This window comes from Urocampus carinirostris, chromosome 15, assembly GCF_059441175.1.
Source record: "Urocampus carinirostris isolate Australia breed hairy pipefish chromosome 15, RoL_Ucar_1.0, whole genome shotgun sequence".
NCBI lineage: Eukaryota > Metazoa > Chordata > Actinopteri > Syngnathiformes > Syngnathidae > Urocampus > Urocampus carinirostris.
Genome location: NC_142363.1, coordinates 21,836,030 through 21,856,601, shown reverse-complemented (window position 1 = coordinate 21,856,601; position 20,572 = coordinate 21,836,030). Strand labels below are relative to the sequence as shown.

General features: G+C 38.5%; 1 protein-coding gene across 1 annotated transcript in view; it reads right to left on the bottom strand.

Annotated features, from left to right (window-relative positions):
* LOC148351833 (latent-transforming growth factor beta-binding protein 2-like) overlaps positions 1-20,572 on the bottom strand; it is a 151,868-nt gene that overhangs the window by 91,989 nt on the left and 39,307 nt on the right. Inside the window, exons 4-5 of the mRNA XM_088353965.1 lie at positions 6,998-7,251; positions 4,682-4,876 (exon numbers count right to left, since the gene is read on the bottom strand). Coding sequence (XP_088210091.1) covers positions 4,682-4,876; positions 6,998-7,251 — 449 coding nt within the window. The remainder of the gene's footprint in view (positions 1-4,681; positions 4,877-6,997; positions 7,252-20,572) is intronic.

The following is a 20,572-nucleotide window of genomic DNA, read 5'->3' as shown; positions in this document are numbered from 1 at the left end:
ACTTTTTTCGGCTACTTTTTACCACGGAGGAGGACCTCTTGAAGCGCATCTCCCAAAAGTAAGTTAAACCTCACTTTAACTATCTTTATAGGGCATATTATTTTATGAAATGTTTATTTGTTAGTACAAAACCATACATAAACATACTTATACAAACCTTAAACATACAAAATATAGCACTGAAGCAACTTACGAACAAATTAAACTTAAGAACGATCGTCCGGAACCTAACTCGTTCGTAGGTCGGCCAGCGTCTGTATTAGTTTTTATATAACATAAGGCTCACCCAAAGGAAACTGACATGATTGTTGGCTATCCTGCTGTTATGGGTACACCCAAAACCCAAAACATTGTGAAATGCTGGGCAAAGAATTGTAGGTCACTTTGATTCTCCGTGGTTTATATTCTTCCTTTTGCTTTGTAGCACTCATTAAATTCAGTGCCATTGACAGCAAAAGACGCCAATCCTCCGCTCTTCATTTGAGCAGGTTAACAGGGAATATCTTCAATAAAATAGCAGTTTGAAGTCACTGTGTTGTTGTTCAGGAGTAGAAAAGTCTGAGTGGACATGCAGACTATATCATCAACTCAAGGGGGCAATTAAATTCTTAGCGTATGGGATGCAGGTCTACGCTCGTCTTTGTCAAGTCAGTCCGACCCTGGGAACAGAATCTATTCATAGACCTACTGTCGACTTCACACGGTGTTGATCCATGAGTCCAGTCAAAAAACACTCAAAGAAGCTAACGAAAAAGCACATGCTCACGTTCCCCGCTCCATAAACAGACGTGGAGCCTGTGTGATGTCATGCTCTAAAGTACGGCGAGTGCCGTGCGCGAGGGAGCCGGTTATAATTACACGGCCGGCCGGGTGTTTTACTGCGCCAGCATCGGGAGCATAACAGAAGCATGAGATAACTGTTTGCGGTCCTCTTAACATTCCGTGATGGAAAAGAACGCCCAAATGATAGCGGGACGCATGCCGATTTTCAGACACGTTTTATTTATTATAGGTAATCTTTCGGGGAAATAAAATTATGATGATACTCGTGGGGAGGTGGTGGCAATGCAATAAGTACTTAAGTTATTCAAGAAAGCGAAGTATAAAAACAAAAACAAATTATGAGCATGTATAATTTTTGGTATATGCCACTGGTCAATAAAAAAATGGTCATTTGGCCACAAATGGCTTCCTGGCAGTCATTTGGACACCAATGGGTTACACAATGTAACTTTAAAGTAGTGGTTGACAGCTTTTTGTTTAGTGACACACATATATTATGTATATATATATATATATATATATATATATATATATATAATATATAAATGTTTTGTGTCATGTAAAGTCAAGCATGGTTTTGGGAATGTCATGGTTTGGGGCTGCATAAGTGCAACTGGAGTTGGGGAGTTGCATTTCATTGAGGAAAGCATGAACTCAACCCTGTATTGTGAAATACTGGAGCAAGGAATGATCCCCTCCCACCAGAAACTGGGTTCGCAGTGCTCCAGCTTGACAAAAACCCCAAATACACTTCTAAAATGACCAAGGGTTTTTTTAAAGGCGCTAATGGTAAAAGGGGGTGGACTGGTCAAGTATGTCTCCAGATCTAAACCCAATAGAACATCTTTGGGGCATCCTCAAGCTGAATGTGGAGAAGCACAAGATCGCAAATATTCCCCAGCTCAGTCATGTTGTAATAGAGGAGTGGAATAACATTCTAGTGGCAATTTGTGATTCTCTAGTGAAATCCATGGCCAGAAGGGTTAAGGTAGTTCTGCTAAATCATATTGGCCACACAAAATATTGCACTCCAGGAACTTTTACTTTAGGGTGTACTCACCTTTGTTACCAGGGGTTTAGTTATTAATGCCTATATTTTGAGTTTTTTGAGGGGAAAAATAAATTTACACTGCTATAAAGGCTATGCACAGACGACCTTTCATTGTGTCAAAGCTAAAAGTTTCTTCAGTGTTGTTCAATTAAATATTATGATGAAATCTGTGCAGAAATGTGAGGTATGTACTCCCTTTTGTGACATACTGTAGTAATATTTTTTTCAACTATGCATCCTTAACAAGGCAAATCTTTTGGGTTTTCCTTATTTTCTATTTTATTCATTTTTATGGGACACTCTCTTTGAACTCCTTAAAAGATGTTTAATGTTTAAATGTAAGCTTAAAAAACACTTCTAGATCGATAGATAGATAGATACTTTATTCATCCCCGCAGGGAAATTCACATAATTCTACTCTATAGCATATGAATAATCTATATTTTATGTTGATAATATGTGTATTATTTGCCCTCGTGTAAGTTTTAGATGAGGGGATGGTGTCATTGTAGTCTGTAAGAGTCTGCTTTATATAGAAATGAATGTCTGTAATAATAGTTTGCAATGGTCTTTGATCTGTGCAGCGCTTTGAGACTCTTTGTGATTAAGGGCTATACACATAAACATAACTTGACTAGAAGATTTAACAAACACATTCAATTACAAGATTTATTGGAAAATTCATAAGTCGACTGTTTATTGATTTATTTTTAAACATTTAACATTAAAACTCAAGCATTTTCTAGAATGTCAAGCACCTGTACAAACCCTGAATAAAAAGAAACAAAAACAACTCTATACCTAGTGAAGCCTTATATACGTGTGGTACATGTACCAGTCACTACTAATCCATAATCAGTAATTAGTCGGTGCAAGCAATGAAATTAAAAGACGCCCGGGTCATTGCCCCTTAACTTGACATTGACTACCCCTGACCCTCCCAATGGACACTACTGTGCAAAATGGAGGCAAAGAATCCTGGATAAATGTAAAATTGGATGTAATCCCTGTGAAAGCCTGTTCAAAACGCCCGTTCTCCTTTTTCATTCGAAGGCGCTCTCCAGGCGAGCGTGTTAAACGGTTAACGACGGCGAGGTGCAAACCGCAAAGTGATGTGGATAAGTGGCTGGGGCGTGGGACCACCGTCTCTTAAGTGTGCATTTCTGCGGGTGTTTGGACAGATTAACCCTCCTTTACAAATCCCGCTTTTAATCTCCTGCGCTCTTTTCTCTCCCATTCTCCTGACCTCTGTTTCTCTTTGACAGTTAAGATTTTTTTTTATGGCCTCCTCTCTGAACGTTTGCTATTCAAGAGAGACAGCATGACACTGGGAACCCATTTCGTCTCACCCCGTAAAAAACGACCAAATGGATGTGAGGAGCGGGGGTGCTGAAGTTTTATTTAGTCACTTACCCCTTGTTAAATATTTCGTCCTGTCACGTAGTCCTAACCAGCACAGGTTTTGGGGTTTGGTGGTGGGTATTTGGTTGTTTCCCTTAACCACTTGGGTCCTAAGGGCACAATTTCCTGTGGTGTGTTTTGGGCAAGGACCACTGCACTATGGTAGGTGATAAAATAATTATAATGAGTTTATAAATTGATTTTGTACATTTATTCACGTTGTAAAATCTCTTGCTATTAGGAATAACAAAATATAGGAAACATATTTGATATTTCTTATAATTTATATATATATATATATATATATATATGTATATTATACCTTGAAATTAGACTATTATCATCATAATTATTTTATATTATATATATTATAATTACATCCAAACTTCAAAAATATTTACAATTGGAAATTTTTTAATTTAATGCGTTTTCTAGATTCCTTTTTTGACAAACTTCATTTAAAAACTAAATGAGATAATGTAATTGTTATTATAGAATTATTTTATATAATATATGGAACTGTTTAAATCTACACTTATATTCTATAGCTTATGAACGACTTATATTTCATGTTGACGATGTCTTTGTATTGTTTGTTGATTCCCTTGGAACATCCATTGCAGCCTGGTTAGCCTAGAAGCGAGGTTACCTCATGTGCAGTCCCTTCGCAAGGTTTCTTAATTTACTCGTGATGAGGTTTTGAGGTTTTCCTTGGTCCCTAGTAGGTTTTAGATCAGGGGAGGGTGTAATCAGTCTGTATAGCACTTTAAGAATTCTTGCAATTAAGGACTATGCAAATAAACATGACTTGACAAACACACACACACACACACAAACACACAGATGCCCATCTCAGCCAACCTCGGGCAGTGGGCAGGGGACACCCTGAGCTGGTTGTCAGCCAGTCGTAAGGCACACGCAGGGACAATTTAGACCGGCCAATAAACCTACCATGCATGTTTTTGGAATGTGGGAGAAAACTGCAGTGCACACAAGCACGGGGAGAACATGCAAACTCAGCACAGTAAGGCTGGTAGCTGGATTTGATACTATGACCTCAGAACTGTGTCGCAGACGTGCTAACCACTCAGCTGCCGCCATATATATATATATATATATATGTATATATTAGGGCTGGAAAAAATGTCGCGTTAACGATTTGCATTATAATTATCAATATAACGCATGAAAATATATTAACGTGACGATTAAAATTCCACCCTGGGCACGCCCCCGGGTATCAAGCCGCGCTGTTCCAACAAACGAAGAGTAACTTCCGTTTCCTGAGGCTAATGTGGCAAAGCACGCTAGCGATGGAGAAGAGAAAGGAAACACTTTTGGGCGGACAGTTTTGCTTTAAAACATTTTGTCAAACGATGGGAATATTGACGTGCGAAAAAAATAATAATTAAAAAAAAAGATCATTTAGTGGAGGTGGACACTTACAGAGTCTGTATCCAGGCGCTTTCGTGTGTTGCTGCTGCAGCTGCTGCTGGTGGTGGTGCGAGGTCTCGCTGTAGACAGTAGTCACATCTCCTTTCTCGCAGCTATTGTAGCAGCGGCTGTTGCTGCAAACCCGCCGACAAGTTGTAGGTGTGAACACGATCTTGATGCTGTCCAAGCCAGAGGTGAGGTTGGCCCCTGGGAAGCACAGGCATGTCCGGTTAAAGGGAAGAAGCAGCATCAGAATCACGGCGGAGGCGATCTCCATGCCTGCCTCCAGGCTCTACGTGACACTCGACTCATCTCTTGGCCGAGTAACGCGCAGTTTATAAGTGTGCATGGGCGTGTGCCGATAATCGCCATTGGCACGTTGTAGCTAAGTGAGCAGCTGGGCAGCATGTAAGCAAATGTGGAACAGATAGGTAGCTGGTTTTCAGAGTCTTTATCTTTGTGAGAGGGTGTTTTAGATGGGTGTGTGAGTGAAGGGGGCAGAGAGAGACGAGGGCAAGTGGATGTTGTGTATAAATGGGTCTGCAGCTACTCTGGTAGCCAATAGCGTCAAAAGAAACAAGGGACAAGATACATTTACAAAGAGATCTGTTTTATGAGTGCAATTAAAGGGGAGGCCTTAGATCTTGTGTTTTGTTTTCTCCAATGCTAAATTTTTATAACGGCAATGATATTTGCTTCCAGCAAAACAGATGCTGTAGAAATGACAAATGTATTCCATTTACCATGTTTTGTTGTTGTTGGGTGTTTATTAAAGTTGCATAATGAATGTTTTTTTCCTACCTCTGCTTTCCCACATTAATATGAATATCAAAGATGAATGTACTATACTGCTTTTATTGATTTGATATGCTCCAGTCAACAGATTATATACAGTAATAATATGTTTACCCAGTTTGCAAAATTTCTTCCTCGTTTAGGTGTTATTTTACTATTTTTAACGCTTATTTTCAATTAAAAAAATAAAAATAAAAAAATGAGCAAAATGTTTTAAAACGGCAGTTGCACAGGATTTGTATTACTAAGAACAGAAACAGTACATTAAATTGGAAAACATAACTACTATTTGTCACCAAGACAATTTTGCTTCTCTCTGTAGTAAAAAAATAAAAAAATTCAAGACGGACTAAGGCAATTCTTTAAAAATGACACTTTAATTGTTGAAAATTGTCGGCCAATGGGGTAAGAATTCATTTTCACAGTATTAAAAAAAAAAAAAAAGTAATTGATATTGTTTTTTTGTGCCTTTATTTTTGTGGATATTTATAATGATATCATAGAGCTCAGGTCAAGACTAATCCAAAAAGAAGTGTTGCCTCAAAATTTAACTGTGTGGGTCAAAGTAACAAATTATCTGTGAATCGGCTTTGTTATCGAACCGATAACATTGATAACTATGATAATTATGACTTTTTTTTTTTTCTATTAGCGGTTTAATAATTATCATCTATTCCTAGTGTTCATCAATGCAAGCATTTGTGATCAACTGAGAAAGGGAATATTTTAGAAAATGGAGAAGAATAAAGATTTTTGAAAATAAATTAGATTGTGAGGACCAATCAGCTTCTAGTGTAGCCGGTGTCCTTATTCTCTTGAGGTCATGTCAAAGTCAAAACCACATGCGGCACCCGGGAAGGTTTTGTTAAGTCCCTAAGATGATTTTGATTTATTATTATATCATACACCGGAAATCGTTGTGTTTGTTTTTACTCTACGCTTTTTCTCCTTGCACTTTATTGTAGTTTAGTGAACGATGGAAAATTACTATCATTTTTTTGTTGTTGTTATTTTAGTCCTTGAATAATGCTGGATCATTTCATTTAATGTTTATGTTCTGGGAATTTTTATACTAAGGAAACGTGTCTTTTTGGCCTGTTAAAAACTAAAGATTACTGACAGAGCCATACAAAATCATTGTTTTATTTATCTAAATATTGGATAGTATTTTTAGTTGTTTTGTTGTTGTTTTTGGGTTTTTTTTCCCAACATTCTATCAGTCCAGCCCTTGGCCTGTAGCTTAATTCTTTGATGTGGTCCTTCCATCCGTTTGACTTTGGCACCCATGCTTTATGGCTTTTTAAGTTGTAAGATTATTCAAAGGAAGAAGGTTGTACCTAAAAATGGCCACTTTACACCCAGGGAGTAAAAAGTATCGAGACAATGATAAGCATGTTAAGTATCTCCCTACTTTTGACGTAAAGTTATCGTTATTTATGTGGGAGGTGAACAGCTGGGAACAAGTGTCAAGTACAGTCTGGAATACCAAAAATATATCAAGTGTATGAGCGCTTCATGACATTTTTTAAATACCTGCTGGCGATAATGCATTGTTGAATTGTCCGTGCAGCTGATTGTGACTGCCGTGTCTGTGAGCGTTAGAGTGGTGCACGTTCCCGTGTCTATTCCTATGTCCATGTAAGTTCCTGTGCTCGTTTCCGTGGGCGTTTCCGTTGGGCAGGGCGTTGGACATGATGGGCCAAGAGGATGACGGATACCGCTTCACTGTACGGGAGGTCCCCGTCAGCTGAGGGGAGGATTCGGGGGGTCCCCTTCTCACTTGGGTCCTGTCAATCACATCATCACAAGACCATAAACATATGACCTCAGAGCAAGAGTGGACGTCCCACGCATGCTGCACACGAGGCAATCGGCATTTTGTCTGCATCACCGTGAAATCCGTTTAAGCGCGTTGAGCCCGTGCATCAGAAAATAATATTCCAGAGAGATGAGCATTTTGTCTTAGGTCATAACTCTGCTTAATTAATCAATTTGTACAAATTCAATCTAGAATAAAAGCATAGATGTCTCAACTCACATCTGCCGCGGGTCAGGAAGCAGTGACCCTTACTCATCCGCAAAGATGACACAAAAACTTTTGCTAAGAAAAGATAATTCATCACTTAAATGAAAAACAATGAAGGAATAACTATCCCGGTCACGGATTCCTAGAGATAACGATTTTGAAATTAGACCTACATTAGCTTATCAAGCACCAATTTAGACTGCCTGACTAGATGATGAACTTGTCTGGAGTGAAAAAACATCTTGAGTGATAAAAAGGCAAGCAGGAAGTATTAAAATTAAGGTGGAAGAACAAAGCTTGACCCGGGCATATTTTTTTTCAACATTATATTTGGGTCAATTATTTGATCCCGTGTTTTACGATGAGGGAAGCTCATGTGAGAGACTTGTGGGAGTCGCGTGCCTCAGAAAGACAAAAAGTTCTACCTGGGATGCAAAGGGCTTAGGAAGTTTTCTTGGCCCGTTCCAACATTTATTCATGCAAAAACACATCTGGATCCGACTTAGCTGGCCTGACGTTGCCCAACCAGAATGGATCAATTAATAGCGAAGGTACTGCAAAGTACTATTATAGTAAAATAAATTAAATGAATTTTTAAATAAACACAAATGAAAATCCTGTTTTGCAGACAAACGACAGTTAATTAGAATGACCCGAATGAGGGGTTTTTGTCTGTATAATCGTCACTCATCACAATGAGTGCCAACATCCTCTTATTTACGGATGGCTAATTTGTTGGCAAGTTAAATGTAAGGCGTATTCACTGTTTAAAAGGACAGCATTAAATATATGTACATGAATGAGAGATTACTTCTTTCTTTAAATAGGCTTATTTTCTATCTATGTTTAGTTTTTCCTAACAACGAACTTTATTCAAGCAACAAATAGATATATAATGTTACATTTTCAAACACAACAAGACTGTACTTTCAGGCACAGCTGACACAAACCAACCAACCAGGAGCATGTAGGCAGTTTACAAAAATGAAAATGAAGTCTTGAATGAGTACAATAGGTTGCACACAACAACGGAAATAATATCAGACACACACACACAATATCTGATTGAGTATATTATTATTTGTTTTAATATTTTCTAAGAAAGAAAATAAAGTAATTGTTCATTTTTCATTTACGTTGCAAAAACACAATTCAGTGAGATATTAATCTGTAATTGTATGTACAACTACTATACAATTTAAATATGTATAACATATCAAATTGAAAGACTGCAAATTTTTTTTACAAATAAAGTTATATAATATTGTACCTTTAAGGTATTTATTATTTCATTTTTTTACAAATAACTACTTTCCCAGAGTCGGGTTTGCCAATCAGAACGCAGCGAGGGATTATAGCAAGGGATTATTGGATGATTATAGGGATTCTTTTAATTGGGTGTATTCATGACTTCAATAATATTTACTAAGAATTACAGCAGAGGGAGGAAGGGAAGGCGGAAGAAAAGGGAGTAAGACACACATAGAATGCAAAGAGAAAAGGCAAGACAGAGATAAGTAAAAGAAAACAAAGATAGAAAAGAAAAAATCAAGAGAGAACGAGAGAGAGAGAGAGAGAGAGAGAGAGAGATAAATAAAGAAAAAATTGAGATGGAAAGGCAAGAGAGAGCTAGCGAGAGAGGAATAAAAAAATAAGGAGAGAGAAAAGGTAAGATACAGCGAGACAAGGTGACAGAGAAGAAACGAGAAGAGAAATATGAATAAAAAAAGAGAGAGAATTAAAGAAAGAGAGAGGGAGAAAGAGACTAATAAAGGTTGAAAGATAAAGAAGGACAAAGAGAGAATAAATAAAAGAATTAGAACATTAAAGATAGACAGAACAATGCAAGGAAAGGAAAAAGATGACAAAACAGAGAGAAATAGAATAAAGAAATTAAGTAAAGAGAAAACATGACACAGAGAAAGAGAGAAAGAGGAAGAGAAAGAGAGAGATCGATCAAGTCACTTGTAAAGAATGAAAGGAGAGCGAAAAAAAGGAAAAATAAAATGTAAACGAGAAGGGGAAAGAGAAAAACATAAAAAAGGAGAGAGAGAGAGAGAGAGAGAGAGATAGAGAGAGAGAGAGAGAGAGAGAGAGACTGAGACAGAGAGAGACAGAGAGAGAGAAAGAGAGACAGAGAGTGAGGAATAAAGAAAGAAATAAAAAAAAAGACTTAAACAATAAGGAAGTGATAAACAGAGTATATTTTGTTCCCAAAAGGTTTGTGGTGAGTGAGGTCACTGGATGCAACTAGCGTTATTTTTACCACCTCTAGAAAAATAAAATAAAATAGCGTAAAAACGACAGCAGCCATTGACAAGATGAACATACATATCGCAATTTGATTGAAAATATTTATTTAAATTTTTCTCCAGCAGTATTTTTTTCTGTTGATGAGCAGACCACATTCCTTCAACCTTGGCAAAGGTTTGATCTCTACTTTATTGCTACATGTGATCCGGAGCCACACAGCATGTGTTTACACAGTGAATCAGCTCCCAACAGACACAACAAAAACCAGATAAATAAACATGTTACATAAAACGCATTAATACAAACACGCACGCAACATTCCAAGGAGATAAATGTAACACAAGTCAACGCATGACCCAGGACAGAAAGCACTTCCCTCCTGCTGGCAGAGGGAAAAAAGTGGAAAAACAAAGACAAATCTGATAGTGTCCTCTTGCGTCATCATGCGAAAAGGCAGGAGACTTTAGGTCAGTGGTCAGCAACCTTTTCTGTACAATGGACCGGTTTATTGTCTGACAATATTTTCACCGCCTGGTGCAAGGGTGGCATTAAACATGTTAATAATAGTAATAATAATACGAACAATTATAACATTTATCATAAGAACAATAATCAACGTAAACCCACTGTATAGTAATGTGAACATTTAGATGCCTTTGTAACATCGCACCAAAATCAATTTCATTCATTTTCCAGACCGCTTATCCTAATGAGGGTTGCTGGGGTATTGGAGGGAACCAGAGTGCCAAAGGGCACAGGGAGAACATGCAAACTTCACACAAGGAGGCCGGTAGCTCAATTTGAACCCCAGACCTCTGAACTGTGAGGCGGACATGCAAGGTATGCTGTATGTTTGATGAAAAACGTCACATCAATCCTTATGCCAAGCAATAAAAAATATGAACCAAATTAACCAACCCCATGAAAATCCTAGGGTTGTGCGGTCTCTGTTTCGTGTTCTTGACTTAGGAATCCATTGCCAAAAGTTTATTTCATAGCAGCAAGTTTGATCACAATCATTCTAGCATTACATAATTGACAATTCTCATCGCTGATTGGCTATAAGCGCAAATGTTTGGTTTGATTCATCCTTCACGGTATCTTCGGCAGATGGGAACCCTTATTTCCAACGTGAGGATTGCAACGCCTGACAGGCAACTGCCCCCACCCGTAGTAACCATACTTCTTTCAATTCACACGTATGACCTCAATGCCTTGGTTCAAGTTCAGTCTGAAAAGTAGCAGTGTCAGTAAAACAACAATCAAGGTTTACGGTTCACAGATCCTCTACCCGCCTGAGGACACAAATCTGGACAGCTTTCTCCACTGCTAAAGGTTCCTGGCCTGTTTTTTGGTCGTGGCAAATTTGGCACCAGTCCATTCGTTGATGTTGTCGGCCCAGTTCTTTTTCGGTCTTCCTCTTCTTGTTCCCCCTAGGACTGTGTTCTGGAGAATAATCTTGGCCAGTACTGATGAGCTTGTGACATGACAACTGCAGTTTTCGTCTATGCACAGTTGACAACAGATCTTCGTAGGGTTTATTTACTTTCTTATGGTGTTGCGCATTTTATTTGACACAAGGGCTATGTAGCTGATGCCTAGTAGTTTCCTGTCGCATCACATCACCATGGACAGCATTTTTCTTTCAGGTTTTTCTGTGAGAGTACATGTCTCACAAACGTATCCAGCGCTTGTGTGGGTCTGATTTTTTATTTCAGGGGTATGTTTTGTCCCTGCAAATGGGTTTAGGTCTGGCAAGCGTGGCTGCGTTTTGAGCTATCCTGGCAATCAGTTCAGGTTCTGACCCTTCTTTTGATATGGCAGCTCCAATCTAGTTACATTTGGTGACAGGGTCAACCTCTAGGTGGTTGATGGTGATGTCTATTGTAGTTCTTTGGGGGTTGATGGTCATTACTGACTGATTTCCATTTCATACTTGGTTGATGCTTTGTCTAGGCAATTGACCAGATCTCTGAGTTCTTGTTCTTCTCCTGCCAGTTTGGCAATGTCATCAGTAAAACCGAGGTTAGTGACGTTGTGTCCCCAGATGCTGATTGTACCTTCATGTTGGTCCAGTGCTTCTGTCATGATCCTCTCCAGAAATATGTTAAATAAAGTTAGAGAGAGGTTGAAAGTAAAGGACTTGTTTTTCTTTCTGTGCAGACCGGTACCAGACTGCCCGCTGCTCCATACCGATCCGCGGCCCGGTGGTTGCCGACCACTGCTCTAGGTGACAGCTGCTGACCTATATCCTCAACCTTCATGGGCGGCTCCCATGCATTAGCAAGTGACAGCAGGAAAAACAAGGTGATCAAATCAAGACGGGAACGCCAAAGAAGGCGGCACCAAAACCCTGTTCCAACGTCCTCTCCAAATCATGATGAGCTTTTTCCACAGTTTACAATGATACCTGGCTTGCACGCATCCTTCCTCTCGTCCTGGGCCAGATGTTGCTTTCTCTGTCATTGACTTTCAATGGCCAACAAAGCCACTTCCTTCCAATATGAGCTCACAGCGCAAATCAAGGGCCACTGAGAGCAGGCATAACTCTATGTACTTGATGTCATCATTAGGCCCTAGCAAAGCAGCCAAAGAGGAACTAAGTCTTCCCTTTCCTCGTTCCAGGTGACTTAAAAGCAATTTTAAGGCCAAGATTAGGCAGAGCGTGATTCTAAAAGATGCATGGAAAATATGTTTGGATGATGGAATGATGGCAAGGGATGTTGAATCAAAATCCCAGCTGATCCCAAGGAATGCAACGCTAAATGTAGTTGCAATTTAAAGAAGAACAGCATTATTTAATACGTGTCAACTGGAAATACAGCAAGTTGATGTTTCTGATCATCTAAGGACATTCAAAAAACAGAAAATTGAGGAAAGTTGTTACTGTTCAATCTTGCTGGGGGAAAAAACATAACATTATTTTGGTGGCCCAATTTGTTTTAAGTAGACCATATGATGTCTCCTGCATGAAGATATATTTTATTAGTGGATTTTGCCCAACCTCAATCTTCATAACTGTGTTGGAGTGTACATATACAATTTTAATAGCAGTCTTTCGAATCTGGTGTAAATGTAAAATATTTGATTATTTTAAATACAGATGTACCAGCTCAGTAGCCTAGATGGTAAGGCGCCCGCTTTGAGACTGGGAGGTCGGTGGTTCGCGCCCCGGCCGAGTCATTCCTAAGACTTAAAAAGTGGTCGGGGGCGCCCTCTGTTGGCTGCGGCTGCATCGGCTCGCTACAACGGGTCAGGTGCAATCGACATTTCGTTCTGTGTACATTGTTACACAGAATGACAATACAAGGAAATTATTATTATTATTATTATTATTATTATACCTCCGAACCCTAAATAATCCGTTCAAGATTGGTGTTCGAATATCGTGTTGTTCGAGTCCCGAAAATGTTTTCCCATACAAAGTAATTTTGCATTTATTATTTCTACCTTGAACCCTGAAGCGTTCCAAAATACCTCAATTATTTTAATAAGTGTACCGTAACAACAAAAAATGCCACACATTATATATATATGTGTTATATATCAATATTAAGATTAAACAAAATAAATACACAAACATTAAAACATAAAATAAACCATTCACTGAACCTCTGAGCAACAGTTCGATGGCACTCATAACGATTCTCGTATTTCGTAATGATTTTTAATCTTCAACTCGTTTGTTTTTTCTCTTTTCCTCTTTCTTTCTTATAACTCATTATTATTGTCAATAAAACACACTAAATCACAACAAACTTGTAATACGCATTGACGGACTGACAATCTCTCGTAATGATGCTATCAGAAGACACTTTTGTCTGTGTTACAATTTTCTTTTGAATACGGAAAAAAAAATTACTCAAATTTGGTTGTCGAATACTGATTTGTTTGAATACAGATTGATTCGAGTGCCGAGTTATCACTGTATCCCGAACCAAACAGTAATATAAATCTCAGTCCAAAAGATTGATTTTAATCTTCATTGTTTGGTTATTTGATTGCAAAAAAATAATCCAAGACACAACGCTATTGGTCGTATCCTTTTTCATTCGTCATATGGAGAGCTATTAACCCTCATCACATTTTGGGAAATTACAAATCACAAGAGCCAAGAATTTACACTGAGCAAAGAGCAGAACTGTAAATCTTCCAACATGTTGCACAACCGCAACTTGGCGTTGAGTCACAGTAAATATCTTTGAACTTGTTTTGGTATTACGGCATGCGGACACCCGCCACTCCTGAATACATGACAAGCGTGAATGGTAGTTCCAGATTCCCGTCCTAAACCCAGATGGGCTTGGAATGGAGGTGGTCTTGGAACTGCAGTAGAGCAAAGTCAAGTGCTGTGAACAGAGGCCAGGTCATACAACTGGAAAACAAGTTCAAAATAGCTAAAAACAAGCACTCAAATCTTTGAGCTTCAACTGATGCTTAGCACAAACATTGTTTGAATTTGCCTCCAATACATTATAGCCTCAGGCCCAAAACATAGGTGAACTTTGAAGTTGTTTGAAACTCCAAGGCTTGGGGACTTTTCAGACTATTTGTTTACATCTTTCAACTGTCATGATATAGGTCGAGATGCATCTACCGGGAAAGCGGAGTTCGGGGAAATGGACAAAAGAAAAATCTGGATTAAACCAATGATCCTGTTTAGTCCAAACATTCGCAATTCACAAAATCCTAAAGAATTGTTGCTACCTAAAATAATCTCTCAAGGCTGCTCTGCTTGCGTAGCCCAAACAGTGTTTTATGTAAGATCTTGCAAAACAAGGTATTGTCACAGTCCGGCTGTCAGGTTTGTGGTTCTCTCTCTTCCCCCTTACCTTTTTTGACCTTTTTTCAACTTGCACCTGTACTTGCTCTGATTGCTTCCCAATTACCTCTCTGCTCACCATTTAAGCACTACGTTTTTTTGGGCACGCTTGCCAGTTCGTTGCCACTCTTGTCTCGTTCTAGTGTTGTCTCAGGCTTGATTTGATTAGGGTCTACTGAGCCCTTGTCTCCTTTCCCAACCACAAGTTCCACCTGCCGAAAATTTGGACTGTTGTTTTTGCCAACGTGAGTTCACTGAATCACCGACACCTTGCCTTGCCTCCTGGACCACTAGAACTGCCTCTGGTGATGAAGATAATGTTGCCTTGGTTTTCTATCTCATCTGTGTACTAAACCTGGACCAAATAACATCCAATCGTTGCATGTATCCTTGCTTCTGCATTGCGCTTTCGCGCCACCCCAAGCAGATCCTTGACAGGTATGGTCCAAAGTTGACCTGCTTGCTCACTGTTGACCCGCCTGTCTCTGCCAATGTATTTCTATTTGAAATAAGGCTTTTGTCGGTTGCAGGTCGTTCATTTTCAGGAGTATCGCTTTCTTTTTGCTACATTACAACATAATGAAAAAGAGGAATGTTTTTTTGCTCTTTTCAGCAGCCTTTGAGGCTCAACATAAAACCTTTCTTGGCAATACCCATTTTTCATTTCCATTAGTTTAAAAATGTCCTTTCAAAAACCATGCCCAATAGAGTGGATTGCAAGTTTATAGAAACCAAATGCGAAAAAACACTAATATTCAGAACTTGCCTACATATTGAATGGGGTCATATTGAATCAAACTTAAACAAGACAGCCTGAAAACAGGAAAAGGTGCCTGGAACAGGCATTGCAGTCTGGATCAGGACCAAGGCCTCACAAAAACGGATGGATTTGGCAATCACATCTACTGTATCTTTGTGCCCTAGCGTGAAATGAATGAAAGACCTCTGCAGCCATAACCATAACAATCCATAAAGTGGTTTAAGCCACCTTAAGAAATCTGAGATATTTGTTCAAAAGGTAAAGGCTAAATTGACCTTTTTCCAACTGTATATGTCCGCCAAAACATGTTTTATATTAGAGTAGTATGAAAGTATAGCAATTAAAAGGCTACTTGGAAAAACAGGTAAGTGAATGACTTTTATTACAAGTGTAAATCAAAGTTCAGGCATTTTCATGACAGTGAGGAAAAACATTATAGTTAATTTCATTCCTAGCCATCAAACATGCAGATCATCAAAAGGGTGTAGCAAGACACCAAGAGAGTAGTGTAAACGGCTGCAGAAAGAATAAAAACATTGTACTAGTTCATTTAGGAAAAACAAATATGTAAAAAGGTTTGATTTAAGTTGATGCTGAAGGAGCATTTTGAATTGGATTAAGAAAATTGTCCTGGGCATGGTACTGTAATGTAACATGTAATATTCTATTTTTTTAACATTAAGTTTTGTGAAGCGGGATTAAAGATAAACACATTTTAAATACGCACTAAAACAGCAGAAGAAAGAAAAAAACGACCAAGTACATTCTTAGGATAAGGGGTGGGATGTCATAGTCTAGAAAAAGATTATTTGGACTGCATTCTTTATCCAGTATCTATGACCTTGATGATGCTTTCGCTGATAGTCTGACGGAATGTAATTCAAGAACTGAAAAACATCCATACTCACTTGCTCATGTTCAGTTAATCCCTGTCTGAAAACATCATCTCCAAAGTTTTTGTGTAAAATTCAAACATTCAAGATTAGCCGTGAAGATGCTATCTTTCCTTTAGTGCCCCTTGCCAAGTATGACAGATGGCGAGCAGAATTCCATTTATTAACAAGTTTGTACTGCGTTTATGTATGGTGAGTGATAAGAGATTAATTGTTATCTGGTTATTTCAAATCTATTTGTTTTTCCAATGAAAAGTTCCTGAATGTTTGCTTTCCAAGAGTAGATATACCACACAGAGGCCACAGTCAAAAGAGTTCAGACTGGAATTTGGTCTGTTATAACAGTCTGTATATTTTTAAGAGGTGAAAGAGGTCTCTGTGGGCTGAGAAAAATAAATTAATCATTTTTTTCTATACACATAAGTCAATGCACAGCACCAGTCAAAACCAACTGCGGTCAGACTTTTCTTTGCTCAAGATTTATGTAGCACTCATCCACTAGGCGTTTGCTACTAAGGGCTGTGATTCTTTAAATCGTGGGTTTGATTCCTAGCATGTGCCGCTAAACATCATACACAAAACCGGCAATTCTTTTGATTACGCTGTTGTTGTGCGTTTCACATAGCAACGAGGTCATGTATAGGGACCGTGGCAGACATCATGCTAATTGGAAATACAAAAATAACTCAGACTGCTCTTGTGGCTGTAAAGTCTGACTTAAAATTATAGCTTTAGCGAGTTCAATCTCTGGTAGTAAACCTACGGTTCACACTGCAAGCTTTGCCAGAGTAAACGCTGCACGCGTTTGTGTTTCAACTTTATATTACGATGCTAAAACTCTTTTTTAATAGTCCTATTAGTCAGTATGTAAGGGCATCCGTGTAATACATGGGACGCCAAAAACTTGTAAAAAGTCTACAATATTGTGTAACAACTTTATTTCAATAAAAGTGCCATTATTATAGATCAAAGGAAGAACTACTACATTGAAATAAATATAATTGATTATTAAACCCTGCAACAGACAGGTATGATGTATGTTTTATGTAAAACGGTGGAAAAGAAGGATTTTGTTGGGACTTTTAGTGAAAAACTTCTTTTGCAAGCATACATAAACGTCAAAATATAAAATATTGCCTTTAGAGCCACAATGGTTAGGCCTGGCTGTGATATAAGAAAATATGCTAAACCAATTATTTTAATCTCTACCAAATTGAAACAAATTGCTGGAGGCGATCGTGCCAACGGCGAGGAAAATTCGCCATAAATTGAGAGTGTATGAATTTACGATGGCCAAATAAACAAAAATTAAGCTTATCCAACCCAGGTGATTCATAAACTTTTTTAAACTAAGGCACACTTATTTTGTAATTTCCTTCAAGGAAAAAAAATCATTCTTGGCACAAGTTTCATGCTTTTAAAGCAAATATTCTAAATTGACAGTTTTTTTTTTATCATTTAAGGTCACCATGACTGTGGAGGGGATACAGAATATTAGCAATTGTTGTTTAAGGATTTCACTATGTTTTCAACCAGTTTTTCAAGTGTTATTGTATTTTTTTCATGTTTTTCAACGCAACAAACAAGCATAATGTGCTTCACACTTACCCATTTACACACAAACTCACACACCAATAGGGAGTAAGCCATGCCCGTGCATGGCTGATTATTTGGAGCATTAGAGATTTAGTGCCTTGCCCTTCCACATATAACACAGAGGAGCCGGGAATCGAGCCTGCAACCTCTTGATCCCAAGACGAGAGCTCTACCTCCTGAGCTAATGATAAATTGATAACAAATTTCGAAAATAAAAGAATGACATTTACAAAGATGCTTTTTTTTTTTTTTTTTTTTTGCCCATCTCAGTTGACAAGAACTTAAATTTTGAATTACCAATTGGTCATTTTTTATTCACCTAGAACAGATCCGAGTGACATAACTCAAGGAAACCCGCGCATTATCTGTTCAGGTTCACTGTATACACATGTAAAGTAAATGAAACAATGATAAGAAGCTAAGTGAAAGAATGATGAGTTGTAGTCAAAATAAATTGACTTAAAGTCATTATACAGTTCAAGCACCATTTAGTAATGAATGTCCTAAGTTATGTAATATTCATTTTTGTCCAAACCAAATCTATTTTGTGTCTCCCAGCCAAGCTAATGGCTGTGTTATTCATCCAAAGAAGTGGTTTGTTTGAAATGTACACCCTTTGGAAATAGCATTTTTTCAAGGTAAGGCCAGTAGTTCAAAATGAGTACGGTAAGTTCCATCACAGAAAACGACTGCACATAGACACTTTCTTCCATAAGGAGGGATGAGGCCAAACATCGGTGAGCAATTAAGGACCAGTTTTTTTTTCTGATAACATCTCCAGTCATTATGACTTAAATAATTGTAGGTCCTGGAAGAATATTTCCCCTTGTGAAAATATGGGTGTGTCTAAACGCTTATCACACCCGCCACTGAGACTGGATTAAATCATGTTCTCAAAGTCTGGACACTATTCCAAGAATCTCTCTAGTAGCAGCCAGATCATGGGCGAAATTAATTACTGCGGGTTAGGATTGGGAGAAGGCTTTTTTGTTCTGTTTCTCGTATGGGTAGGGCTTATACACATCGGTCTAGTCAAGCATTGGAAAACAGTTAAAGTGATTGAGAAAGAACTTTGGAAAAGTGTATCGGTTGGATACATTGACCTGAAATTCAAAATTCACATGCTTCATTTTCCGCACTATGAGGAGCAAATTAATATTATGTCGTATATTTTTAACGGATAAGGAGCATTACATTCAGACTATAGTAAGAGCTACAGATTGTATTCATTGAGCTCTTTATACAGTGCAATGATTATCCATTCCATAAATATGAGATTAAAATCGCAGAACATTGTTCGCAATGTGAGTCAAACCTGGATTGGGCCAGAGAGGGTTCAGAAACTTTACCAATAGATGGTACACTAATTAAAAGGCATTAGAGCTTGTCTCATTATCATGCAATTTTTTACTCAAGGTTACGGACAAACTGATTTGGATAGTGCATTCTGATAAGTTAAACAGTCTCTTCACTTCTTCAACTTTTGCGTCAAAAACCTCTCGGTTTGATATGTATACGTTTGTAAAAGAACTTGTATAGTATTTTGTTGGAAGGTTTTCTGTTTTCTGTTTCTGTCTTCCACAACGTTATTGACGCACAGGTGAAGAAGTGGAGGGACTGTTTAACTTATCAGAACGCACTATGCAATCACTTTTTCTGGCATGTGAGTTAAAATATTGCGATAATGAGATAAGCTCTAATGCATTTTCATACGCAATCTCTACCACTGGTTGTCTAGTGGTAGTGTGTAGGTGCTCTTACCACCATAACCCTGATTGGAACACTGTTGCATACAATGTATTCCGATTTGGGCCAGTGATGATTTTCGATAGATCAATCATTGCCCGAATACATAAATACTGTATACCGTTTAACCTTGTGTAGTTATTTACACCTGTAAATACTGTATGCATTTCCAATCTTATACACTGTATTCTGAGTTTTTCAGGTAAAAGTCGTTTGACTAAGAGGGTATATGTAGTGCAGAAGGCCTTATTCTGGTTGGATGGACAAGGCGAAACGTGTTATGTATGTGAGGTCGGTTAATTTAATGGATGATAGTGAGCTGGGGAAAAATATGAAGGGCGAAGGATAGTGAAGAATGACTGATGTCGACGCAGCTCGAACTGGCTAACCTGGGCTCCCGGGTGGCCTGCTTGGGCCAGCAGGGGGGCCGAGGTAGGATCGAACCACATAATGCGGAAGGGGTAAACTCATGTATGCTATCGGTCCTCTCTGCTGACTAAAGATTGCATGGCACACTAACACAGCCCTTGTTGTGCTGTGAGACAAAAGTTCGGTGCCAGGTTAGGAAAATCGTAGTGGAATGAATGTTTGGTGAAGGTGTGTGTGTTGTTGACTCTAGCCACCTGCCACTGAGGTGATATGTTTTCGGTATATAGATAGATAGGTGTGCCTTATGGTCCGGAAAATGGGGTAATCATATCCCTTGAGTGCAATAGCGAAAAAAGCAATTGCAAGTAATTGATAGAATAAAAATTGACTTCAGTTTACCATTCAACACAGAAGTGCTATCAAAGGTTCAAGCCGCCACGACCGGGATGACCATTGACACATTATTTAATAGAACTAGACATGAGCATAACACACAACTGTAGTGGGGAAAACAGTTCTCTCTTAGTCTCCTATGGTGCCAAAGACATAATAAATCCAGTGAGGTTTGATCCCAGATGGAAGCACAGTGGAGCGGTTGCTGCGGTTCAGGGGTTACAATCATAACGTCTGGAGACATTGTGCA